The 27,864-nt window shown below is 41.7% G+C and overlaps 1 protein-coding gene across 1 annotated transcript in view; it reads right to left on the bottom strand.

Annotated features, from left to right (window-relative positions):
• Positions 1-231: 231 nt before the first annotated feature.
• The window catches only part of niban2a (niban apoptosis regulator 2a), a 36,055-nt gene continuing 8,422 nt past the window's right edge, over positions 232-27,864 (bottom strand). The window contains exons 2-14 of the mRNA XM_085463214.1: positions 23,482-23,612; positions 21,932-22,060; positions 21,742-21,847; positions 20,800-20,967; positions 10,953-11,068; positions 5,777-5,881; positions 5,525-5,687; positions 4,356-4,543; positions 4,072-4,227; positions 3,725-3,838; positions 3,315-3,422; positions 2,295-2,406; positions 232-2,195 (exon numbers count right to left, since the gene is read on the bottom strand). Coding sequence (XP_085319340.1) covers positions 1,309-2,195; positions 2,295-2,406; positions 3,315-3,422; positions 3,725-3,838; positions 4,072-4,227; positions 4,356-4,543; positions 5,525-5,687; positions 5,777-5,881; positions 10,953-11,068; positions 20,800-20,967; positions 21,742-21,847; positions 21,932-22,060; positions 23,482-23,612 — 2,483 coding nt within the window. The 3' untranslated portion in view covers positions 232-1,308. The remainder of the gene's footprint in view (positions 2,196-2,294; positions 2,407-3,314; positions 3,423-3,724; positions 3,839-4,071; positions 4,228-4,355; positions 4,544-5,524; positions 5,688-5,776; positions 5,882-10,952; positions 11,069-20,799; positions 20,968-21,741; positions 21,848-21,931; positions 22,061-23,481; positions 23,613-27,864) is intronic.

Here is a 27,864-nt window from a genome sequence, read left to right as displayed (position 1 = left end):
GCTAAATATGGACACTCTGTAATACATGGACTATCAACCCAATGTCTAATCATTTCTTACCATAGTTAAAAACCCATTTTTCTAATTGCTTTTGCCTCCTTCTACCCTGTTTTCCTTTTTTTTTTTTTTTTTTTTTTTTCTTTCAAAGGGAATCGATGGTCTAAAGACAGGTGTTGTCTTTTCGAAAAGTAATGATTGACAATGTGTAAGTTCTTTTGCTCTTATGAATTAAAAAAAAAAAAAAGTTATTGGGTGTTAAAATGTAAATCGCACGCAGGTCTAACCTTGAGTCTTTCAGTTAGTACATAGCAGGTCTGATCAGGGCAGAATCAGGCAAAAACATTAAATTCAACAACATTCATACTGTTGTGCACATACAGAGCTTCAATTTCCCCCCTTTAGTACCAAATTAACAAGTTCTTTTCATAAAACCACTCATAGAAACTATAAACAAATTATACCCCCCTAAAATAAACGGTTATCTGTAGGGTTGCCAAACAGACTGGAATTAAAACCTATTATCTGTTGTCACATAAAACACAAGCTAAATTTACAGCTTGAGATCACTACAGCAGTGTGTATGATGTTAGATGGATGATTTTAAATAAAAGATGTGATATTTGATGCAAGTGATAATCTAGAATCACTAAAGCCAAGTTTTCCTTCTAATAATCAAGCGGGCTTCCTCCAGAGCTGTTGATGGTTCTTCAAGAAGCTTTATTTTTTAAATGTTTAAAAATAAAAACAAATCCATTGTTTTAAAGTTACTGTAGCTGTGTTTAACATTCCCTGCCTGTTTGTACTGAAATGCATTGAAACATAAAGGCCATAAAGTAAACAAATTGCATGCTTGTAAAGTAACATTTTACAAAAAAATAGATAAATACAGATCAGGATGAAGAAGAAAGTATTGCTGTAGCACCCCCTGCTGACCAGATAGAGGCTAAGAACATTAGGCAAGGCTCCGATTACCTGTAGTAAAGTGTAAGTTGTAATTACAAGAGCATTTAATGTTACAGATATTCAAATTATTTCCTGCTATTACAAAAAACAAAAAAAACAAAACTTGGATTGGATATGACTTTACTGACACATGCGGAATATGAAGAAAGTCTACACTCACCAGTCACCAAATATACGTGTCAAAAAACTGGAGGACTGGGTTCTGGAGTGTGCAATATCAACAGCAACAAAGAAAAGGCATTTTTAACCCCTTAAATACAATCCATATTCATTCAGCTTCTCAATATTTATGCATGCTGCCATTCATCTCTGCAGGTTTCTCCAGTTTATTCGTGGAATGTCTTCTTATGATAAAACAACCTCCACTTCTACAGGGTCGACTATCTTTTCCTCTCCATTCAGACCATTTGTGATTGGCTGAGGCTCGCTGTCAACTGGTCCCTCGCTGGTGGGTGACTGGAAGCCGCTGTCCTCACGTGAGCTGGAGTCTGTAACCAGTGGTGGGGAGGACTCATTATCTGATTCGGCTGCAGAGATCTCTGTAATCTGTTCACTTTCATCTTCCTGCACTGCTATCTCTAGCTCCTCGATGGCGTTCTGGATGGCTGCTTCCTCCTTATCAACTTCCTGCTTCTTGCTCGCTACCAGCTGCTGGAGGATTGCTTGTGGGGACGTCTTCTCTCCCAGAGACCCCTTTGGAACAGTCTCCACCACAGTGGTGACGTGAGTCACGCCCTCCTCGACCCCATCCTCCACGCTGATGCTGCCAGTGGTCGCCTCTGTTTTGTTGGTGACTTCACTCTGCTCCTTGGACACTGGCACCGCCACCTCAACCACCGGATTAATCAAGTCCCTGATTTCATTCACGCTATCAGGAGACTTGGGGCTGAGGTTCTCTGCTTTTCCCAACTGGTCCTCCTCATTCTCCTCCTCTTTGCTCTCAGCATCCTCCTCAGGGATCAGCTCCACCCCTGGGACCTCCAAGCAGGACTCATAGGGCAGAGGCACCCCGTCCAGCTGTATCATTGACACCACCTGCTTGCGTCTTCTCCCAAAACCCCTTCCTTCATCTGCACTGCTGACAGAGCCCTCCGGCTCATCACCGCCAAATTTGGTGGCCCAGTCCACCTGGGGGTTTTCCCCAAGCAGGTGCAGGTTGGGGTCGCTGTTGGTCAGAATGATGCTGTCCCTGTAGAGGTTATGCCTCCTCTGCACAGCTGCTTCCTTTACAGCTGGACACGGGGGAAAAAGGTAAGGCATGTTATTACTGCAGCTATCCATTGATGCCATCATCATGAAAACTGTTTCTAAATCTTGATCCTGGCCCTTACCCATCATTATGTCTTTGGAGACAGACTGCAGCACCACTTCCTCAAACATATTTTCTATCAACAGAAAACGCGAGAAGTCCTCAAAGATTAGCTCCTTGAAACGAGGCAGCTCCTAAGGAAACAGAATTCAAATAAGACCAGGATGTCGTTTCTAGCACCAATCCTTTTAGTTGGTCAGCAGGTGAGGCTGAAATCATAACTCTCAAAAATGCTCTTTAAATGCATCCTCAACTCTTTTTTTTTTTCCCCCTCATAAAGACGACATTTATGTGCTCCCTGTATCCTTAATGACGAGTCAGTATTTTATCAGTAAAGACATCTTTTGATGACCATTGCAGCAGTTTTTGGGATAGTCCAAATGTTTGCAGAAGAGGAGATCCCCCTCTCTAACTTCTAGTAGACAGTCCTTTTGTTCTCTGGTCAGGGCTGAAATATGATTGAAAACTTCTCAGTTCACAAAAAAGCTTCAAGCATTACTCATGGCAAAAGTTCCTTTTAGAAACACGTCTGCCTACTGTGCAGCCATTTAACTACGCTACCTCTTTTTCCACCGACGTGATTCAGTGATTGTCGCTAGTTCTGGTGCCAGTTCAAAACCTGTTCTTTAAGTGATTTATGAGAACTTGTCTTCTAGTTTGGAAACTGAACGCTATTGTGAGACAAAAATTAATCACTGAATTTCTTTTGATAGTCATGGGACTGGTTCTAGATTAGACACAAGCATCATATTGATGAAGTAAATAGGATGGGGAAACAGGATGACAACAGGTTTTTTTCTTTTTGTTTTTTTCCCTCTGAGTCAATATTTATGCCTTTTTTCCCCCTCAAATGTACATTTGCTGCTTTGGTGATTCATAGGTACTAAATTTTCTACTTTTGCAACCCACTCATATATTGTATGGCATCTTGTGTTTTATTATTTACAGTTTTTATCCTTCAAATCCCATAAATTATATGTAATTATATGTAAGGAAAAGTTTGTAAGACAGTTCATTCACTTTTATTTCAAGTGTTACTCACAGGTGAGCAGGATGGCGCGAGCTGCTGCAGCATGTAGGGGATGATGATCTGCAGCAGAGCCTCCCTGAAGAACTTCTTGCGCACCGTGCTGCTGTCATAGTCATATTTCTGACAGGAAAAACCAGAAACACAAACATAGCTTAGGGACATGAATTACCTTTAGCGATTCAGACCTTTCAACACTTATTCTGTGCTGCTGTAAAATCCTCTCCTCTTTAGACAGTCATCAAATTAACCTGCTTTGAGTTCATTTGAACTTTGATGGACTCAAACATCATTAACACAAACAGGTTTTTCCTGGAATATCTAATCTGAAAACTGTGAGCAATATAAGAATCATTTTAAAATATATATATATATGTGTATTTGACCGTCTCCTCTTTTGATCTTTCCATGTGTTCGTGTTTTACCTTGAGAACTCTGTCCTGGCATCTCTGGGTGAGCTTGCACATGTCACTGTCTCCCTGGGCCTCTAACGACTGGTTAAGCAGCTGTTCAAATGTGTACACTGCATTGTCCATTTGCTGTCAAAATGAAATCATTATAAAAAGGTTAGGTGTGCCACAACTCAGATTCAAATTGCATATTCTTTTTTTTGGCCAGCAGGTGGCGGTAGACAATTCAGCAGAGGTAGTGTGGATGCTGCTGTATTATAGCTTACTGAGGAGCAGGGAGTGTTGTCAGAGAGCCTGACAGGAGTGTGTGATTAAAACTAATATTTCCCATCATATTACAGAGGAGGGTTGTTGCATCTTACCTCCCTCATAAGGATCTGAGCCCTGCTGATGAACACAGATGGACTGGAGACGTCGAACCTCTGCTGCAGTCCCTCCAGGTTGAGCTCTTCCACCTTCTCGTAGCAGCTCTGCATTTTCACTGGATGGAAGGCAAGCATTGACAGCCTTTCCATGTTCTGAAAGAAAGAAAGAGAAGAGCAATGTGGTGAGTGCAACTGACCCAAGGAGAGGGAAAGTTAACAACAACTTGGCTGACTTCTGATTTAGGATAACGCAGGTTGGACATGCCTTTTCAGGCACTAACCTCTCCCATTTTTTCTTTGCCCCCTCCGTTGAGTGAGTTCTTGCTTATCTCCACCATCTCCCTGAAGAAAACATCCCTGACCTCGGCAAAACCTCGGCTAGTGGGGTCCATCAGCGCCTCCAAAATGGAGTTGATGTAGGGCTGGATGTTGGTCCGCAGGATCTGCTCTGCTTTTGGCAGCACTAGAGCTGCACAACAGAAGCAATAGAAGGATGGAAGAAGGGGTAAAAAGTAGTTAGTTACTGAAGCTTGTAAACAAGCGACGCATGCTGATGACAAGAAAAACAAAGGTGTGGCACCGACTTCAAATGAGCTGTGCTAGAAAGTCACAACAATATCAGAGATATTATTTGGTCGTTGAAATGGTTGGTATGCATGTGGTGACATTTAAGTAAACACACTAATGCTGCTTCCATGGAAGGGCCACACCTTTTGTTTTTATGGTTTTCTACCCAGTGTAACGCAATGCAACTGCAGATGCTAAAAAATATAAATATAAAAATAGATCATAGCTACAGTTACACCTGATGAAGCCATGCATAAGCCTCACATCCCTTACATAACCCTTTGTTATTTTGCTCAGTTGATTTACAAAGTCAGAAATGGCCTTTGCAGTGCTGGTGAAGGAATGCAGTTCCTCCACTCAGTGGGAGCTCAGTGGGAAATGGTACACACGAAGGAAACAACCAGCCTGCGCCAAAGACCGGGTACTCTGCTGCTTTAGAGCTCAGCACGCCAAGCAATATGTAAGTTACAGTGGGCAAAACAAGCTGTGACAACAATGTGCAAACGCCAGAAGAAGTGGAAAATGCCTGCTAAGGAGGGAGGTTTAGTTACAGAGTTACAGGACCTGTTACTAAATGTCCAAAAAGGGTTTTCAGAATTTTGAGCATGCGGTGATCAGACTAATCACTCCTCTCTGCCAAAACCGCTGATTCAGAGAATCCACAGCTACATGTCACTGAGTCAAATAGTGGGCGAACAATAGAGCACACATCTGTGATCGAGGGGGTTACGTGTCAAGTCACAGCGAGTACCGAGTGAACCATTTTCAACAGCATCCTGCATACACACGAGTGAGGATGTAAACTGAGGCAGTGTACGGAAATCTAGCTGGGGTACTTTTTATGTCTGTGGCAGCTGAAACTGGAATATCTTCTTGCTGATACCTCGGATCTTGCTGCTGACATGTTCTTTAGACGTGATGATCTGGTCCATATCGGTTCGCAGCCTGGCGTCTAGTGGGCCTCTCTGGGCCTCGCAGGCTTCAACCAGAGCTTCGTACTGCCCGGTGGTCTGAGTCAACACCTGCTTGTACACGGCATCCGATATCTGGAGGAGTTCAAGAGCATAAATGGATTGCACTGGTTGACTTGTGTGTTTTTTTTTAAAGTTTACTGTACAGATTGACAGAAACTCACCAGCATCCAGTTCTTCTGCCTCTGCTGCATCTTCCCCTTCAGGCGAGGGACGATCATGTTTCTTATGTCAGGGTGAAGGGTCTCCATCACCAGATTAGCCAAAATCTGCACACACACAACACGTGGAATAAACGCTTTTAGATTTATAATTAGATTGACTTGCAAAAATTTCATACTATGAATTATGAAATCATCTGCCTGTCCACAGCCAGCAGGATGATATAGTTACTATATGCCAACCAGCTAAAGCAAAACAAAAAAATAGAGCCTAAAAATAAGCTCCTCTTTCCTGTATGGCTACATGAACACAGTGGGACACTGGGAGGCAGGAAGGCTGCTTTTACTGGCACTGCCCTCACAACTGACAAACACTCACGAAGCTCAGATCCTTCATGATGCTTTAACTAAGCTAAACTAAATATTTGGTGATGGCTATGTTGCTGGGTAATGAACAGCCAGACAAAAGCAGCATAGATTTTCCACGCAGCGGGCTTTACAAATAACAGATATGTTGTAGCCTGAAATCCAGCAGCGTTTTCTTTCTGTAGTATATTTGCTCTACTGATTGCTGATATGTTATCCTTCACTGTATAACTTGACTTTAAATGGCCATAAAAGCCGACCCTATTCAACCTCAAACAGGCTCACTGATATCAAGATTAAAATGAAAGAAGTCATCCTACAGCAAGCATTAATGGAAAGTAAAGGTCTTTGCTTTTTCTGTCGCAATAACGGTTCAAACTGTTAACTGTTATTTCAACTGCTGTTCTGTCTGCGTCTTTGGTTAAAATGTGGGATACAAATGCAGTCACATATAAAGTGCGACACCAGATCAGATGTAGCCCGAATTTCATACACCAGAGTGAGATGAGGCAGTCAGAGTCAAAATTTTGGTCTAAAGCTACATTTAGACCAAACATTTGATGCTATTTGGGGTGTTATTCCATGTTTGTCTCTATATTTACTGTAGTAAGTTAAAATTGGATATTTTTAAAGGGATACTGCCAAAAACTAGCACTAGCACACTGCCAGAGAAATATTTGAAATACAGTACAAATAAAAACCCTCATAGCTAGCCTAGACATATACCTGCAATTAGTTACCATGGTAACTCTGGCCCTTTTGTGAAAGGCCTTGAATTTAAACCACTAAAGCCCTGCCCCTCTGATTTGATCCTTCATGCTAATCTGTTGTTGCTAACGTAGCATTTCATTGAGGAGTTAGTCCACCAGCAATATGAGTATACTGCTGGAGGCCTGTTCTGTGGGAGAACGAGTTTGATGTTCTGGCTGTATCACCAGTGAAGTTTGAACGACACCTGGAGGGGATTTTTAGGCTCTCTGTGCCTCCATGAGTTCAACAAGGTCAGTAAATGTTTGCTTGCAAACTGTATTCATTGCCTCTGTTTGCGTTTGTAGGCCTGCAAGTAAACCATAAAGCTAACAGCACACACCACTAATAACAATGACAATGGCTCAGTTATGGTTAGGGTTGCCAACTCCCTGAAAAATAAATAAGGGACACCTCGTGGCCAGGGCCGGGTGACCCAGTTGTCTTCACCCTTCCCAGTGTGGTGAATTTTCTAGCTCTTTTTTTGTGTGTGAAATTATTTTTTTAACCATTTCACTTGAATTTGATTTAAGTAGATGTGTATTCTTTGTGATATGAACACATGTGAAACAAATGATCATTTAGCCATTTATTTTTAGCTCAAAATGACAACATTAACACAATAAAACAGGTCTCCTTCTTAAACAGAAGCCTGTCATGCTTAACTTTTGAGAATATAAGTAAATCTTTCTTTAAAAGAACTCTGTCCTGCTTAACTTAAAATTATAGAAAACAATAGAAAGAAAAACATTCTTGTAACAGTGCTCATTTAGTGCATTTAGTACAATTGGCTTAATGCTAATCAGCTGCTCCTGTTTGTAAACCCGCTTGTTCCCATGATTAGGCATCTTAACTCATCATCATTATTCATCTATGTATTACTTTTATGTATTAGTCATCTATTTGTTGTAATCATCTATCCTTACAGTTGTTTATTACACAAAATAAATTATATTAACACACTTCTGGCCACATAGCGCTGATATTCACTGCACATGCCCATATTAACTTTTTCCAGCCAGGTGTTTTCCTTTTCCCATTCTTCCCTTTCTCTGAACAAACATTGCTGCTCTAATGCTGGGCTCACACTGTGCGGTTTTAGGCCCATTTTGAGCCGATTTTTGAGTGATCGGACCGATTTTGGCCTTCATCGTGCATCGTGTAGTATACGTGGGGTAACGAGAAGTGATTAACACCTCACGACCAGCTCCCGATCATCAATCGCTCGTGAGGGTGTCACCACAGCCGTTCACACTGCTCGCGCGCAAACACGTAAACGTTGGTGTAAAAGATGGAGCAGCACGGCTGTGCAGCGTGTGATCTGGACACAAGCAATGGAGGCACACAACCGTGAAAATAGTTGGATTTACATTGCTGCTCAGTCACAGCTGCCCGATCAATGTTTTTCATTAGCAATTTAGCAAAGTTGATGGTGGTGGTGTGTCTGTGTGAGTGAGTGAAAGACGGAGAGAGAGAGAGCGACAGATTTTCTGTTATAACCTTCATGTTATGGAGGCACAGTGTGAGCACTCAGGTCGCATCAGAGCATCGGGCGGTATAGTGTGAGACCTGCATCGTGACCTACCAACTTTTAACCCCTGCGAGTCAATCGTGCAGTTTGAGCAGGAGCTGAATAACGTGACTGAAAAAATCGCACAGTGTATGTCCAGCTTTAGGTGTACTGTCGTCCGAGACTTGCACCGCAGTGTCGGCGTTTGTTTCCCTGTTGGCCATGCTTCTTGTTGTGGTCATCTGTTGTCTTCCGGTATTTTCTCCGTAAGCGACCTTTCCTTGACCAATGAGATGAGCGGTAATCTGAATTGTCATACTCGTAAGTGTGCTGTCAGCTCATTGGTCACAAAGCAGGAGAGGGGCTGGGAATTATGTTTTCAAACAAAGTGTTAATTCCATTAACATTTATAGACTACTTTTGATTCTCACTGTATTACGGGACAAAGTGCGTCCCTTATTAGCTCAATACGGGACGTGTACTTTTGTTTCGAAATACGGGACGATTCCGTTTTTTAAGGGACGGTTGGCAACCCTAGTTATGGTCAACTTATATTTCCCCAGTGAGCCTGTTTCATGCTTTATGGCTTGTTGATGGTTCTCTGTTAATGCCGCTTCCAGCTACCTGTGTGCTGCATTCACTGCTTGTTGTTTTCACACAGCCACTTGGATTGTTTGAATATAATGGGTGTTGGGGCAGATTTTGTCACCCCCCCCCCCGACATTTCCTACTGGCTCAGTGACACCACTGGTCTTAAGTAGAAGTTAATGTTTTTAAGTTGCTTTAGAAAATTCAAACAGCCCATTTAGCATCACAGTGCATGGCTTTTATTAGTGGAAGGTTAATCTTAACCACAGAGGTACTGGTGAGTGTTTGCTTCATATTTTCCCTTATAATAAATGTAAAAAGCCAAGCTATATAATGGGAATCAGAAAAATGATTGACTACATCTCAATAAATACCCTGGAGACATAACCCTGCCATCTGTTTCAATTAAGAAAACATTTGAACCCATACAAAGGATTCCTTTGTATTACCCATGGTGCTCCATCTCTACTTGGAAATTAGGCCTGAAAACATTGAACTTTACATAATGGAACAACGAGGAAATTTTACCTGGAGGCACTGACTCTGCAAAAGGTTTTTTTCAGAATTATTTTAGTTGGTTTTTGTAGCAAAGGATAAAAGTGGTTGCATAAACTGGCTGTATTTCTCTCTTAATTCCCTCTAGATGTTTATCCAAAGTATTTGTAGCATTACGTGCATGAGCCTTAATGCCAGCGTCTCTGTTAGACTGAAATAAAAGGAACATTTGGCCCCTTAACAGTAGAAAAGCCCAACCTACATCTATGTCACATTTCTATTCAGTGTCCATGTGGCATGGAGTAAACACTGTAATGTTCAGGAAAACTAAATATTAAACTGACATTCAGACTGAAAGTGTTTATAGCTAAAAGGTGGCTGCCATAAACACAGGGCTGTACTCGGCTCTGGCAAAGACTGAGACTAGGTCCTTTTAATTGCTGGTATGTGGGTTGAGGTGTTTTTGGCCTCTTTGAAGGATTTGTGTAGGTGCATTCTTGCTCTCTGATGTGAGGAGAGGGTGTGTGTTTCATTCGTCATCGTGGCCTCTCAACAGCTTCACCTATAGCCCTGACCTGCACTCTGAGCTACTCGCAGAGAAAGATGAATTGCTCCTGAAAATGTCTTTTAACCATAACCTGCAGCAGTCTTGATATTTTGAGTTGGTGTCAGAGCAGCGGCACAGAAAGAAATTAAGGTGTGGCCCCGGAAAACTGTTCCCTGACAGAATCTGCGAGCAGAGTTAAACTTCCTGAAATGAGGTGCTTATCATTCATTCTGGAGTTTTTTTTCACATGTATTTATGTTAATTTGACATCCACAAGCAACGTCAGCCACTGGTAAAGGGTTTAGATACCCAGGTTGTGGCATTATGTAGTGCACAAAAAGTTTATGATTACAGGTCAGCATTTTCAGCAGTTAGTTTCTGTGTTGCCTGACTTGACAAAAGCCATTTTAACAGAAATGATTTAAAAAATAAACCCCCCTCATCGAAACACCGGATTTTTGGGGGCCAAATAAAACTGTGGGATAATGTCTGACTTGGATAAGTCAGCCAGGTATATTGACTGCTGCCCGACTGCATTTTGTGACTCATTCAGCATTTTTAATCTATTTAAGAGAAGGATCCCCACGATCCACTTACTAGTGATTAAGCAGTTAGCCTCAGGCCTACATATTTTCCCTACTGCTAGTTACTTTTGTGCCAGTCTTCCACATCCTCTCCATAAACAGTCTTATAGGCTTCTTGGACTGCCAGTAGTCCTTGTTCTGTTTCCCAGCACATTAACCAGTTCTGTGTGTTGAAGGTTCTGGTCAGAGTGGTACCGCAGTTCAAAGTGACTCTCCAGAGCAGAACAAGGCCTTTAGTCTATCTGCTCACACTATTTACTGTCACAAAGTATATAAAATATCTATAACTCATTGTAGGTGCTGTGGAAATGTGTATGGTATTGCGATTTATTTGTGATTAACCTGTGGTGGTGTTCCACACATCATATCCCAGGTCCCGTATTGTCCTCGGGCTTGTCTGTGGAGTCTCACAGCGTCGGTGAATGCCGGCGTCTTAACAGTGCAGTTCTCCGGCAGACCTGTCGGGGGCAGGGAAGAAATGGGCAAAAGTTGAGAAACAAGATATCATCCTTTCTCTATTCATGAGAATACTCAGCAGACTGAAAAGTGTCTTAGTAATTGGGTGCTGGATGATGTCTTTGTAGTGCAGAATAAAGGGTGTGGTGCTGCTTTATCGCAACAGTTTCTGCAACACCAACAAAAACTGTTTCCATCACATCTGAGTCACTCTGTGGGACAGTCTGGGAGCCTAATTTTGGTCAGCGGTATATTCAGTCACGGTTCCTGGAGTGTGTCATCTCTCAAAACAGGAAGTAGCTGGTTTGTTGAAGGACAGATTCATGTGGTTGCTATAGTTACTACAACTCGCAGTTGACAGGACAATAGAAACGGCTCAGAAAGCACTCGGCCACATGCGTGCATTTTTTAGGAAGTTTGTTCTCATCTTGTAGCTGGTGTGATGAAAATACACCCGGAGCTGAAGTCAAGCGCGGCTTCTCTCACTTATTGTCAAGGAGCATAAAAGGACTGAGTGCGGAAAGTCATGAATCCCACACAATAGTATAAACAGGTGTGTGGAATAAAACATCCCTGTAATTAGCAGCTTGTTATTCAGAGCAGTTCTCCCTTTCAATAAAAGTGACCAATGTTTCAGTTGTGTTTTCTCTGTTGCCAACAAGAAAGAAGCAGTCCTTTGTAATTAAGGAAGTGATTTACAGTTTGTTTGTTTTTCCAACTAGGCTTCCATTAAAATTACATATTGTAAATTTCTGTCTTTAAAAATACATTCAAAATGTCACAGAATGTTTCATTAAAACAGAATGTGAAGAACCAACTGCTGTTACTTTGTCAAAAACACCTATGTTGACAAGATATCGGCTAAAGTTGTGCTACAGCTTGGCTCTGCTTTCAAGCAACACCACTTTGTACTACAACATGGTGCAGAAAATCAATGTGGCCTTTAGCCCAAGCACAACTTTTATTTCCAGAATATCCAAAGCCTGCTGTCTGCTGCTTCTGCATCATCAGTGGAGCCAAGGGCCAAGGTGTGGTGGGTTAAGCTGACCCCATTCCTGCAAGGTACTGCTTCCTGACTCAGAACATGTAAACACTTTTACTTGATTGAGCCAAGATTGGAAAAAAATACATTTAAAAAAGTATAATTTGTTCTTTTTTATGTTTTAGTTTTAAATATTTAAACATGATCAAAGTCTGGTACTATTATTTATGACAAAATCAACTAGTATTTATCACATTATTTGAAATAGATATACTGCAGTTATATAGAATTTTCTAATAAAATGATCAACCCTAAATGCTCCATGACTTTTTAAAAACTATGCACATACTAACTGTATAAAATATCTAAATATCTGTGTTGATATTTAAGTTTTTTCACCTTTTGAAACAAAGAAACTAAAAAAACTTTATAAAAAATATATATTGGATTTTAAAGTCTATCAGGTTTCATCACATTCATTGTTAAGTCTGCACAAACTTGGTGGTGTACATTAAAGGCCATGTTGTTTGCTGACACCAGTGTTCAGCTTAAGAGAAAGATCAGCTGGTAGGAAAAAATACAAGAATTTCCTCATGTTTACATGTGCCAGTAGAATTTATACCAATAATGTTTATGATTGCAGGTTGTGCCAACTCAGCCATTACAACCATTGATATATTAAAAATCAGGTGACGTCTTAACTGTATTACTGTGTAACATTGTCAAGACCTGTCTGTGTACTCGAGCCTGTCAAAACATCTTTCTCAGTGTTTATTCCTACTGTTTCCGTGACGCTGACTTGTCTTGAAGTGTCAGTAATGAGGTAACCGAAGTAGCGAAGTGTCTTGTTCTACAAATGGATGAATGGTTTGTTAGCCCGAGCATTCCTGAGTAGTGAACTGCTGTCTGTGAAGTCTACAGTGCACAAGGCCCACCATCCCCATGTGAGTGTTTCTTCCGTGGCTGACTCAGACGAGGTTGACAAAGACAGGAAGTTACCAAGAAGGAGTGAGGAGGGGGAGGGGCAGAGCCAGACAGGAAGCATTCAGCGAACAAATTCTGATGAAAAGCTGAGGGCCGGGGTCCCTGGTTTGTTTTGGCACCTTTTAATGAGAAGTCATTGGGCACTGAAGCTAGAAGCACAATGGTGGCACTAAGTTAAGATGGCTGCGATGCTGACAGGTGGTAAGCCGTCATTAGGATGTGAAATGCAATGAAACGCTGTTTTATGGTTTACCAGACAGGTGATAACTGTCGCCGTGTGGAAAAATACAATTTCTGCTGTTTTCAAGAAAGTGGTTGATTCAATGATAAACAAAAGGTTTATTTTAACTGGACAGAATAACCTCGGATGTAAAGTAATTGCCATTGAGCAGTAGGACACATGTTAGGCTGGCGTTTCAGCTATAATTGAACAGCCTCCACTCGCCTTCGTTACACTCACAACCCACTGACCCCAAAAGACCTTCAACATCAACATAACGGTGTCGTCATTCATTTATAAGAACAGAATAAAATCCTTCTCACGGTGTCCATAAAAAGACCATTTGGATGGCCTTGACTCCAGCAACTCAGTCGCTTCCAGCTGCTGAGTGAATAACTTTGGGAGGGAGATGGGCTACTAGAATACTGATCTTCAAAGTCAGTCAGACTAAGCTGGTAAATATGGGAGGTGTTATTTCATCTGAATGCAGCACAGGTCTCAAGTTAGAGCAACTGATAGATGATTTAGTTTTGTAACTGTATCCAGAAATATTGACTAAACAGAAGTAGCAGTCATCATAGTGATTCAGTGACTCCCTCTGAAACCCAAGCTCCTCTTTTTCCGTAGTTGATGCTTGGAAGTTTTCAACACTCGCCCGACAAACTCAATGATGTGCCCGTCGCTTGCCTTGTCACAATTTCATACCAAAATAATACAAATATTCCTTTCTCAGAAAATCAGTAAAGTTTTGTTGTTGTTTAGATGTGAAAAAGCATTCACAGATAAAGCAAAAAATATCTGGATCATGTTTACAATTGCAAAAAATATGATGTGATAGAGCAAAATGGATATTTTTCAAATAGACAACCCTAAATTAGTAAAAAAGACTGCTAGATTTTATACAGCAACTGTAATCATACCCATAAAATGTTAATGTAGCGATAATAACTAGCCACTTGGCCTTTTAAAGCTCAGTGAATAGCCATTGAGAGGGCCCAGGGTTGAAATGTAGGGCCCTTCTGTGTGGACTTCATGTACATGTGTGGGTTTTTCCCCCACGAGCTCCAGTTTTTCCCATTGTTAAAAACAGACTAGGGTCATTCTGCTCATCTGATCCCAGGCCATGCTCGTAGCAGTAATTTTTAATGTCAAACATTTTCACATCACGGTTAAATGAAGGTAATTAACAACAAATGGCGTTCATGATCCAGAGATGAAGTAGGGTCCTTTTTTTCTTTCACATTTCAGTTTTTCTTCTACAGCCAGCATGCTGTTGAAAGATAAAGCTGCATTCCCTTCTGGGTGATGGTTAGATAAGCGCGCACAGGTGTTTATTATGCTGCACCTGATATTTAACTGTCCCCCAGTTCAGCTTAGAGCAACTCTTCAAAAGTATAAGACACACAACTTGTGGTTACTCAGTCATCAACCGGGTGACATCATACCCGCTGCCTTGGGCTTTTTTTTTTTTCTTCTTTTTTTTTTAAAGGTACGTGTGTTTTGTTTAAATCCAGAGTAACAAACTACCAAAAGAATGACTGACAAAGCTACGATTGCTTTAACTTTGCCAAAAGTGTTTATGTATTGCGTCGAAGAGATATTAGCTGAGGTTGAACCGGGCTGTACTTTTGTGTAATACTGATCTGTACCACCAGATGGTGTAGTGAGTCAAGGTAACCTTTATTTAACCAGCATATTCCTATCTACAACTATGCCCTGGCCAAAGACCAAGCCCCTTGAGGAAATGGGGGTAGCTCAAAGAAATGGCAGTTAAATAGCAGCACACAGCTGAGAACATCTCAACCCACCCATGTGTGAAATGCTGCCCCTGCTGGTGAAAGTTTTACCTAAATTCTGTAGGTGGTAAATGCAAAATGTACCTCGTTAATTATGTTTAAAAACTTGCCCCAGTGTTCACTTATATGAGACGCGTTGTCACAATATTGGTAGAAACCAATAATAAAATGGCTCCCTCACTGGGACATTGGAGAAGCTGCATCTCAATACAGTCCCTAATGTTACTGTATCACAGATCATTAGATATTTCAGTACATCCTACACAGTCTTATCTGCCCTACCTCAAAGCAAGAAATCTGAAATATGTCATGATGTCGTTATTTTTAGATCATTCAATGAGCTCATGCGAATGTGAGGCATCTGTCATCAGTCTGTCCTTCCACAATTCACAAAAGCCACCACTCCTCAAGAGCAATGGTAAGGTTTTAGTAAAATTACATTCATTTGTTCTGGGCCTTGACTTCTCAGTGATTCTAATTTCAAACTATTTGAATTTGTTTGTAAAGCCAACTGATGGCAACAAAACCTGTAACATTCTTTCTGTTCTTCACACATTACAGGGAATTAAACTGCACATGAACTGCAATAGATCATGAACTGGATGAGCTAATGCATCCCTGACGTTCTGGTCAACTCCTCTTAGCTTGCTAACAGTAATGAGAATGCACCCCATTCAGGATGAGCAGCTAAACAAATGCGTACCAGATGAAGTTAAAGAATAGATGGCAGGTTTTTTGCCCCCTTAAGTATTATTCTTAATATTTAAAGGCATGCACTGGGACCACATCACCAGTGTGATTTTCTTGAAAAGTAAATTTGCTGCATTCCCAGTTTGTTGCCCTTTTAAAGAGAAATGTCCTGCTGGTGCCAAGAGAAAGAAGAAATATTTCTGGACAATCTGCCAGGCCAGTAAACCGCTACACATTCGCCATGTGTCTGAACCAAGCTAGATCAAGGAGTAGATTAGAGTTTCTTTGCTCTGTGTGTATGTGTACTATGTATAAATAGCACATGTGGCAGCACTTACCACGCTCTTTTTATTTAAGGCATTTCCCCTCCCTGCCTTTCTCACCATGCTCTGGTTGACGGGACTGTAGCAGAAGCCAGGAGTTGAGTTCCCAGGCCTTCATCTTGACAAATGTGTCTCTCTTTTTATTTATTCGACAAGTCAAAGAGGATCTGAGACTTCATCTTCAGACCACCTGGCTTCAGAATAAAGAGGTTTTCCAACATTTCCTTTCTTTCTTTGAGTCAAAGTGCTGCTGCTGCTGCTGCTGCTGCTGCTGCTTCCACTGACATGCATGAGTAGGATTTCCCCATATGGTGCAGACCCGTGGAACCAGCCAAACCCACAGTACAGTAAACACTCTCTGAAACATACCATCAGCTGCAGACTTCACAACCATGACTGAATAGGTCCTAACCTGCCATTTTAAACTCTTGAGGCCAGCAGCAGTGAATGCAGGAGGCCTTGCGTTTGTTCATTTTGCATGTTGGCACAGCATGATGTATGGTAACAGTGCCATGTAATCCATTATGCCTCTATTTTGAACTACATTGCATGCAGAGAAGCGCCATGCTCTTCTACTTTAACTTCTACTTTAGTTATAAACCTGGATTTATTGTTCTCTGAATTTTCCCATTGTAGGTCTGTTCTTGTTCAGTTAATTAGTCTGTGGTCTGTGGATCAGAGCAGAGGATGGTTGACTGGTTTTGGAGGCTGTGGGTGTGGAGAGTTGGCCACGATTGATGGTTCTCTAGCGGGAAGCTTGAAGCAGGCTTTGACTATATGACTGTGATTCCCTGCAGCATGGACAGCTTTCTGCAGGTCAAACAGCAACAAAACTAAACCAATTTGGGGATGAAATAATAATTTGAATCATCAGGAAATATCTTGATTTGCATTTAAATCATTGAGATGCAAAAATAATGTAAAATTATAAACTGAGACCAATGGTGATGAGATCAAAGTGCTTTTAGTTGCTTCTAACTAGTGTAGTAAAAATAAAATTCTGGATTTACACAGGGTAGTCTTCTACCAGGTCCACTTTCAGTCATTACCACATTTTACTCTCTATGAGGATAACTACAGTGGAGTAGGGGCAGGGACAGTTCTTTCCTGAAACTCGAGGACCCAGACTGTGGTTGCACACTACATTTGAGTGCATGACGTGACACCTTAAAGTGGACCTTTCATGCTCATTTCCATCCCTGTATTTTTATTCTCATACTCTTTTGAAGTAAAGATTGAATTGACCCTTTCCTCACTTTTCTACATCCTGACTTCCTGTCCTTTTTTCCTTATCACAGATTTCTTTTTGTATTCCTTTATCACTTAACTGAAACGTTGGCTTGGTTTCCTTTCCAGAAAAGCCCAAACTCTCACATTTAAGTGTGTCTTTAAAATAAATCTTTAAGTCCTGAGGTTTTAGTTTTATGCAGTTTAACCGGATGTCAGTGATGGCACCAAATTTCAACCTCATCTTATTGGCTGCCCCTCATACACTGAAGGTTTAAACAACAGCTAGGTGGCAATGCCACAGTGTGCCTTAGTTCCATGTTTAGCATCAGCCTCCACCATTGTTAAAAGTACAGATGTATGACAGAAAATCAGGAACATAATTACATGGTGTGGGTCCCGTTTAACTTTGGAACTCTGTGATTTAAAATGAATGAACTGACAACGTGCCTGAAAGCATGCCTAGCTGCTGATTTCTTATAGTGATAGCTCAATTATAAGGGTGAATTGCCACATCCCATCTTGGTAGCAGAACTGGTGTGTAAAATGTGTCAAAGTGACTGGTGTGTAGTCACTTTAACATGTTCAGACCAGCTTTTGGTTTCATGCATGCACACGTTACATCACTAGCCTCTCTGACACAGTGAGAACATCCAGCTGCTGTAGGTCCATCTCTCAGCAGCATAGTAGTATAATACTGAGCTTAAAATGCTGACCAATGACATGTGCTGGTGATGATGTCACCTGTTAAAGGAGCTGATTAGCAGGGCGCTTTGCAAATCACCCTGTTAAGGTGATGCAAAACAGTACCCAATTGTTTTATAGAAGAATTGTTAGGGCTAAAGCAACAAGAACTTTAGTGCATTTAAATATGCCTTTGGTGTGTCAGCGTGAACATTTTAACTTGTGGTTTCCGCTTATCAAAGCCAGCTGAATGGTGTCTGTGTTCCGTTAAGGACAGCTTTGCATGTAGCATCTATGCTGATACCATTTTATCCTCTGTACCGTGACTAATATGGTCTGTTTTATGCTTAATTGCCTAAATCGGTCATAATTTCAAACTTGAGTACATACATGTAAACTCTACCTTCAAATATGTCAAAGAGAGACATTTAACTACTGTCTATTTGTATGACTGAATGAGAATACTAAGAACTAAAAGGGCAAAGGTCAAGACAGAAAACCATATATCCTTCTTCCCAAGCAGAGTCTTTTATGCCATCTGGTTGTCCTCAGAGCACTGAAGTGAAGCAGTATGTGTGCACAAAGCAGAAAAAACATGAATACAAGTTCACACACCCAAAGAGCAGCGAGGTTACCTTTAACAGCCACGGGGACCCTGTGCTGCTTACAACATATTCGCTAAGCCCAACCTTGGAATGTGCGGCAAAGACTCTGACACTTACTGAGCATGCCCAGACAGGCAGTGTTTGGGAGTAACAGGTGAGTTGGTACAGAGTTGATCAAAAAAGTCAGTTGCTGACTTCTAATTCCTTTTTTTGGAACAGAAGGTACAGAGAAACTAAATACATCACACGCTGGATGTATTTAAATGAATACAAATGCAAACAGCTGTGAGCATCGTACTGTGTGGTTAAGCACAACGCTTGAATTCATGCAACATGATTGGCTGGCAAAATGGTTGGCTCTTCTGCCAAGCCTGAAAGAAACTGAATCAGGTTGAGCAACTTTGTCAGCCCGGTGAGGATCTTGGCGCCATTTATTTAGTATTTTAAATTCTGTGAACGAAGTTTAGTTGCATTAATCGTGACGCAGAACTGCTTAAGTTGCATTGGATACAGCTGTACAAACTATACACACGGGTGATTGGCATCTTTCTGCTGAGTGATTTGATGCAAGTGACTTGATTATTACAGTGACACCTAATGTGATCAATGCACTCACTTACTTAAAACACAAGTAGGGACAACTTAACTGCATGCTCTGCCAACCGAGAGGATCCAAACAAGCTAGATCACTTTCAGTGCAGCAGCAAATCGTTCAAGTTTGTTTTTGAAAAAAAATGAAAAATACAATCTCATCTCAAGTGAGGCACGCTGAATGTAAGACTGCATGCATGTGCAGTCATACCACAGAAACTGGTGCCCGTGTTCCTCCTGCCAATCAGAGCTCGACTTTGCAGCCAATGTGCAAATTAACTATTGGAAGAAGGCGGGTCATTTATATCACGGTGCTTCCAAAACGTAAATCTCAAAATAGTCCTGGAAAGCCAAGTGTTGCAACACACACACACACACACACACACACACACACACACACACACACACACACACACACACACACACACACACACACACACACAAAAATGTATTACACTGTTGTTTGCACATCCTCCAGGATGTCTCATCTCTGTCTTAATAACAATGACACATGAGTCACACTTTTGCAAGAAAGAAACTAATATGAAGAGGAGTCATCCACCCTAATTAGACAATCCTTTCACTGTGAAATGAAATGCTAAAAGTGCCAACAGTGCTGTATCCTCCAGAACACCATAAAGCTCAAACAAAAGCTATGAAAAGGATCTCAGTGAAGGCAGCAACTGTATTGTAATGTCTTAGTGGGGAAATTTCTCATTTAACAATGAGTTTCAGTTCAACTTATTCATTAATTCATTCTAAATAGTGACATATGAGTTACAGTGTTTGGAAACTTGAGGCTAACTACAAATATTTCACAAATGAATTGGGGCAGCAGCACGTTGGTATAGGTTAGCTTTAGTTAGCTAGTCTTCCCTGTAGCTGCGTTTCCTCAGAGTACTAAATTCTTCTGACATGCATGTTGAGGCGTAGGACATCCAATTATTCTAAACTGGCAGTAGTTGTGTTTTTCTGTCTTTTGTGGCTTCGTGTTAGCCCTCAAGTTGTACACACACGTTGTACCTATCCATTTCCTTAAGGCACAAAGTAATTGGAATGGGACTTTGGGGGTTGACCTTGTGCTTAAGCATGATTTGGCAATATTCTTTAGAAAGCATAATGTAGAAATTTGATAATGTGCTAAAAAATGATATGGCAATACTATGTGATACTCTGCACTTCAACCATCAAAAATAGCCTAGAAAACAAACCAGAAAGCTACTTTTCTCTCAAACATAGAATTGTTTCTCTTGTGTTTCTAATGTTGTCTACTATTTGAGCGTTTCAGATGCTCATCTTGACTGTAAATGATGCACAGAGTGTAGATCTGATCCAATGGCAACAACATTTACAAAACAAATACACCCCATTCCTTCAGCATTTCATGTGCACAGATCGACCTGCTCACTCAGATGGCATGTAAAAGCTTCACACTGTGACACACACCCTCATCGGAACTGCCAACAAAGGTACAGAGGAAGAGAGGTTTGCCAAGGTGGAGAGAGAGAAACACTGCTCATGCTCAGAAGATGTACATATGATCCGAACTGCATTAACTTCACACAGCCTCTGGCTTTCTAGTCGTTTCTGTCACTTCCGATTTATGTGCTGCTTTGTGTTTGCATTGTTACCATTGTTACTGTCTCTGACGCAATCCTGCAGCACAGCGTGCCACTTCTTCTGCTCCTTCTCGGTCATCACACAGAAGTAGTGGTGGCGGGCGTATGGGTGCCACAGGATGAGGGGGAACCCGGTTGCACACTTGATGAATGGGTTACTGCCCACTTTGGCCTTGACACCTGCAATGGACCAGATGATGAATTGAGATTTCAAAAGCACTTTAGGAGAGGGAAATAATGATGTTTAATATTACTATAACAATCCGACAAACTGTGGAGGGGGGGAAATATACTAATGACATAAGTATTTATTTTTGTAGACACGCTAATCGTGTCATAACTTTCCACCATTATAGATGTACGGACAATCATGGTCACATTATAGGGTTAAACGAATAAGGTCCCAGTCCCACAGACTTATAGTCGAGTCAATGACTCCTGGGAAACCCCAGTTGCTAGGCAAAAATGTGTATTCCCCAACAAGTTAGAAATACCTCTTTGCACTTGCTCTGGCTGCTAGCAGATTGCTGCAGTTGGCTAGTTTGCATTGAATACGATGACTCACCTACAAATGCTCACCAGCAACTCTGAATGGAGCAATGCAAACTAGAAATAACTATGGTCACAATCTGCTAGGGACGAAAGCAATCATAAGGAGGTTTTTGGTACAGCACTGCTCCTTGAGACTGATTTTACCTAGTGACTGCCAGCAGCCTCCAGGAAGCACTCACCAACCAGATGGTGGATTCACTTTCTTTTTTTCTTTTTTCTTTTTTATATCTACAAGCCATAGTTTTATTATGTCCAATGTGGTGGACAACTCTTAAACAATGTGGGCATAGCACCACAAAAACCCAAAGAGAGAGTCATTTTGAGCCCTTTGCATCTTAAAAGGGGCTTAGTCATTTCAGAATTTGATGACTAACAACTGTATATTGTGTGTTATTTTCTAACCTGGCAGACTTTTATTAATCAGCTCCATGTACTCCTCCATTGACGTCAGGGCCTTGTACCCGGCGCAGTTGATGGTTAATTTTGGGTGCAGTCCCCGTTCGTGTGCCTGTTGGTGGTGAAATGGTTTTCATGCAGGTGACCAAATTGTCTAACCGGACATAGGTCGAGTGCCGTAAGTAGCTTTACTCACAGCTTTGCTCTCATAGAGGTTTATGGTGTAGTCCTTGGGCACAAAGACAAAACGATTCCTCCATTTCCGATTCTCCTCCAGGTACTGAAACAGACTCCCTGAGAAGATGGTGCAACCTGCCAGAGGGTCCTGAAAAATGCAAACACACACACAAAAGATTGCATGCGTTACTGTACCTTAGGATAACAGGTGTGTATACTGTGCATTATTGAGACAACTGGGTGTTGTTACAATCTCCCATAACTAATCAACTTGACGCTTAACAGGTTTTTCCAAACGTGACAGGGTGGAGTTTTCATTTTGTTTTTCTTTTGTTTTTTTACTGAAACATGTTTACAAAAGGATATACACCACCCACTTTGTTTTCCTGTCTTGGATTAAACAATAATTGCTCAGATAGGAAGAAAAAACAAAGGCTTACTGCTTCCGAGCGACTGAAACGATAGGCCCAAAACATAATGATGATTATAAAATGGCTTGGCTTCTGTTTGCTAACAGCTGCAGACTTTTACGTGGATTTTGTGGCAGGGTCACTGGTGGTGGCGAGTGGGAGGGTAAAAGTGCCCGATCAGCTCAGAAACCAATCAAGTATTTATCTATAAGTTAAAAAATAGGAAGGGGGTTCAAATAGATTCCACTACAGTTAAATATTAAAGTTTTTTTTACACATTTAGTCCAGTATTTTAATAACTCAAAGTCTTTTGAAACAGGATAGTTTCTTGCTGTGTGCTGGATCACACGAGCAGCTGACTCCCACACAGTGACCAGAAAAGATGAACCTGCATAAGAGAAACAGCACCTCTGCTCGTGTGTAAAATGTGCTCCACTTTCCCTCCAGAGTTAGAAAACATGGATTTAAAAGAAAAAAAAAAAAATCCAGCCTTCAACAAGTGACCACAAAGATAATAGGGAACACAAAGACCGCTGAGAAATAAAGCAGGGGGCTTGCTCATTAGGTAATGTCCTTGTACATTCCCAAAGATGACCTCATTCATGCACTGTGTGCATCATCAAAGTCTGTTGGCTGTCCCACCTGTGTGCATGTTTAAACAATGCCAAAACTCTGATGTACTCATTTCTTACTTTGTCCATCCTGCTCACTCCCAATAAAACCTTTAACTCCTGTCTTTTTGTCAGTGCCACCATCTCCAAACCACACGTCATGGCCGGTCTCACTAACATCTTGTAAACCTCTCTTTCACTTTTACTGATATCCTTCCTGACACTCGTTTCCACCTGCTCCACCATGCCTGTGCTCTCCTCTCTTCTTCATCTCTTTAGCACTGTCTGTTGCTTTGGATGGTTGACCACAGGGCTCACTGTTTCACGCGTCTCCATCACATTCACACACATGCATTCTGTCTTGCTTCTACTGACTTCTATTCCTCTCCTATCCAGAGCATACCTCCACCTCTCCACGCTCTATTCCACCAGGCTGTCTCTTGTGGCTTTATTAAATGTTCAGAAATATAAACAGAGGGGGTCTGAGGGGGCCAGTGGAGGCCACTATTTTATTTGTTTTTTTCCCATTGAATGACCAAGTGTCATACCTTTCTGTGAAGCAGCTGAGACTGCGTCCCTCCTCCTCCTTCTATCTCAAAGCGGACGCTGTTGAAGAGGGCGACTGCATACTGCTGCTCGTACACTTGGCTGAACTCTTTCATCCATTCTCTGGTCCGAGCTGCAGGGGGAGAGAGACACACACACACACACACACACACACACACACACACAAAATCAGCGTCGTCTTCTGCACCAGTGCATGATTAACACAATCTATCTTATGTCTTATAGTAGAAGGACAAAAGATAAGTTCTGCAGTTTTCTTTCACAAGGTAACTTTAGAGATTTATAAAGTCAGAAATTGACCTAATTATACTACTTAAATGCTTAATACTTTATTTTGAATCTGGCAACCCAAGTCAGAGAGAAAAGAAATTAAATTCCTGAAAGGACAGACTGGTTCACTCTATTCCAAGCATGTTTTTCAAAAGTCACCAGTGCTGCAGTTTAAATTTCATTGTCAAAAATTAACTGGGTTAGATAAAGAGCTGCTGTTCTCATGTGAAGGCACGCTGTCTCTTTCACTTGCTTATTTAAAGGCCTCAACCTTTACTCCTGCTATCGGTTCTTTATGAAAACTCCCATATAATAAAATGTAAAGTGGACATTTGAGATAGCGATTCTCAGGCAAAGCTCAACAAAGAGGTACCTCTCATGTATGATCGGCACAAACCGTTGTATTAAGTGAAGCTCTAACAGACTCACAGCTGAAGTATTACTTCAGTCATTACATACATTTTAAAGCAACACTTTGTTCAATTTCATTTTAATCGTACTGAATTTAAACTATGTTACATTTAAATCAAAAGACAAAAGAAAAGTCAAATCAATCAAAAGAAAAGTTTATGGAACGACTGCATCGCTGGAAATATTGGTTTTACACACACAAACCTTTAAAAGGAGGAACACGAACAAAGAGCTACAGTTATGATGAATAAATGAAAGTATTTTTAGTTTACACTATGTAGCTTTCATAATATTTGGTTCGACCACCTTTATTCTTCAACAAAGCCTGAACTGTCTGAGGAAAGCTGCCTTTGAAATGCTTTAAGTAGTCTTCAGGAATAATTCTCCGGGCTTCTTGAAGGTCATTTAAAGCTCTCCTTTGGATGTTGGCTGCCCTTTGCTCCATCCTCTGTCGAGATGTTCCCACATTGCTTTAATTGCAAGGATTTAATTATGGGCTCTTGGGAGGTCAGTGCATGACTGATAATGTTCCATTGCACTTTTTCTACCCAGATATGCTTTTAGTGCATTGACACTGTGTGTCATTGTCATGCTGAAAAACAAAGCTGCTGTTGATTAGATGATTTCCAGGTGGCGTTGAATAGTGGATCTAAACCTGATGGTACTCTTCTGTGTTCATAATTCCACAACAACACTGTCTAAAGTACAGAGCCTCCACCGTGTTTTACAGGTGGCTGTAGAAACTCACTGTTGCACCTCTCTTTTGACCTCCTCTGCACATATTGATGACAAATTTGAATTCATAACTTGGTTTCTCAGCCTTTTCTCCCACTTTCCCTTCCTTATGAATTTTGGCTTACAGTTCTTAGGGAACCACCTTCTTGGTGGAAAAATACTATTTCTTTTGCTCTGTCATCTTCGGCATCTTTCATAGATTCAACTAGAGAAATAGGAATAAATTATTTTGATTGTTTTCTTTTTGCGACAGGCTACTAGTAATAAAATGCCTAAAGATACAATTTAAAACTCGTCCTTTACGAAGTTGTCTGTTACATATAGACACAACACTGTTAGCTGCTTTTGTGCTTGAACAATCAGTGTTATCAACAACAATAAAGGAAAGAAATTCCTCTGACAATGATAAGGTACAAGGACTGGGCTGAAAATGAGTGAAAAAACAAAGAAAAACTTTGAAAGGCCTTCAGAGAACCTGGGGAGCTATTGCTCAAGATCACATTCATTTACAAGAAAGTCTGCCTCACTGTAAACAAATTATGAAGAAATGATTGGTGAATCAAAACTTTTGCAAAATGTAAATATGACTCAACCTGAGTAACTTGAGAGCAAAATGTAGCAACAGCACTGTATATTAGAGCATGCATTATACTGGGGTCAGCGGGGGAGCTGGCCCCAGGGAGGGGTCACTTGCCCCTCCCTTCCTTCCCTCCCCATCTCCAGCTGCCTCCCTCTTCCTGCTCCACCACAACCACCCACACATGCAGGGCCTTGGAGTAGGGGTATGTCACCAGGGTGCAGAGGAGGCTACCCCCCCCCTCTGTCCCCTTCTGGCTGCCTCTGCCTCAATTTTATCCCACAACTTAGACATTCACATTACTCACACTCTCATTACACATACATATAGGATCTTGGGGGTGGGCACGATACACGGAGTCCAAAGTACCATCAGGGTGTACACCCCACCCCTGGCATCGTTGCCCACCTCTCAATGTTAAATACACGTAGACATTGAGGGCTAGCAGGAGGGACCATGCGCTTACCTGCTGCTCTCTGGCAGGTAGCTCCAAGCCCTCCTGGGTTTTAAATGCACCTTAGAACACACATGCATCAACACTACAATGAGCGGGTGGAGGGAGGTTTGGAGTCTTCTCTCACCCCCATTCTCTGCGACCTGCTGGAGCAGGGGGCTAGGACTAGGTCTGCCTCCCCCCACCGCAGGGAAAAGGGAAACACCACCTGGCTCTGGGTGCAGTTCCCCCCTCCAGGGGCGGGGGCACCTAGACCCGGTTTGTAGAGTACGCTTGGGGAGTGTGATCGTGTGTACAGCGTCTCTTTATGTCTGTCTCCACGTTGGTTGAGTGTGGAGTAAGTGCATATGAGAGCATGAGGGTGGGAATGGATGTTTGTATCTGTGTGTGCCTGTATGTCTGTGTCTATATGTCAGGTTGGGTGTCAGGCGCCACCTCTCTGGGGACATCTCAGGCCCTCCAAGGTTTGGAGGCCTATCTCCCCCTACCACCACTTCCCCTGCCAGTGGCGGACCCCCTCAGACATCGGTGCGTTGGTGGTTCTTTGTGTCCGGGGATGGGCGTCCAGGTACACACCGGCTCACTCCTTGGCGGCCGCTTATCGGAGCCTGGGGCTCGCTCGGGCCACTTTGGAGGTGGGGTGCCCCCGGCCTCTCGGCCTGGGGCTCAGTCACTCAGGCACAGCTGGCTGCCGGCGGAGCTCACGGGCGCGTCACTGCAACTCCCCCTGGCTTCTGCTCCGCGGCTGCTGAGTGAGCCCTCATCTGGGACTCTCCTCAGCTCTTTCCGGGACAGTGGCGCGGCTGCCCCTCTGTTGGTCTTCCTTGGTCTCTTGTGTTCTGGGGGCCTCTGGATGTCTGGAGTTTTGATCTCCATACCTGCTTCATGCCCTGGAGGACGGGGCTGTGGCCCCCCCACACCCTCTAGCAGATTATTACATGAAGGAACCTTTTAAAAACAAGCGCGTCCATGCTCACAGGTGTACATACGGGTGATCACACCCACAAACTACACCCTTTTTGGCTCCTACCTCAAAGCACACTGTGTTCTGTTGATCTTATGTGCTGCACAATAATGTTTAATATTTAGTATTTACTGTCATATTCCCATATATCATTGTGATGTTGTTTATTCTATTACTCTTGTTCTCTTCTGCTTGCTTTCTTTTTTCTTTCTCAACAGGTGATTGATATATGCATTTTTTTTTCTCTGCCCGTTCGGTTGGTTTTTGTCTTTTGCCCTTCTCCCCCGTCCCTCTTCTCAGCTGTTTCTCTTTCCCTCTTTCTTTCTCCCCTTCTTTCCCCCAGTCAAGTCTGTCCCGTATTCAGTAAGTGAAAATAAAATAAACAATAAAAGGTGAATCAAATGGACCATTACGGCAAGGCTGGGATGGTCAGTTTGGTAAAGTAAATCCGTTGGGCATCTTTCTTTGCCTTTAGACAACAATTCTGATGGCAAAAGAGCCAAACGGGACAGGCCAAAAAAAAAAAGAAAAAAAAAAAGAGCATGCATTATATTTCAGCCAACGTCCATAATTTATTATGCAAATAACTTGAAATAATGCCAACTCTCATGAAAAAATACTATTAGGTAAGTGCACAATACAGTAGAAAAAATACTCTGAAATGATCCTTTAACTTGTTTTAAGTCATCTCAAAATCTGATATTTAAACTCAAACTTGAATTTCTAAAAGGAATATTTAAGTTTACACAAACGAACCATTTGTAACTTCTTTGAGCATTTCAGACTACAGTGCACATTTGTTAATGCAGTTTGGAGGTTCTGGACAAACCAAAACCTGACAACATTTGCTCAGGCGCCAGTAAATGGCAGCTGCTTTCTCTTCATCGTTTGTATATATCAAATTATTAAGTTCTGAATATATCTGTTAGCGTAAGTCCTTGTTTGTATAAAAG

Source organism: Copadichromis virginalis, linkage group LG7, assembly GCF_057382275.1.
Source record: "Copadichromis virginalis isolate Kocher_CV1m ecotype Utaka linkage group LG7, C_Virginalis_male_GT1.1, whole genome shotgun sequence".
Taxonomy (NCBI): Eukaryota; Metazoa; Chordata; class Actinopteri; order Cichliformes; family Cichlidae; genus Copadichromis; species Copadichromis virginalis.
The sequence above is the reverse complement of the archived record's forward strand: the minus strand, read 5'-3'. Positions and strand labels throughout refer to the sequence as shown.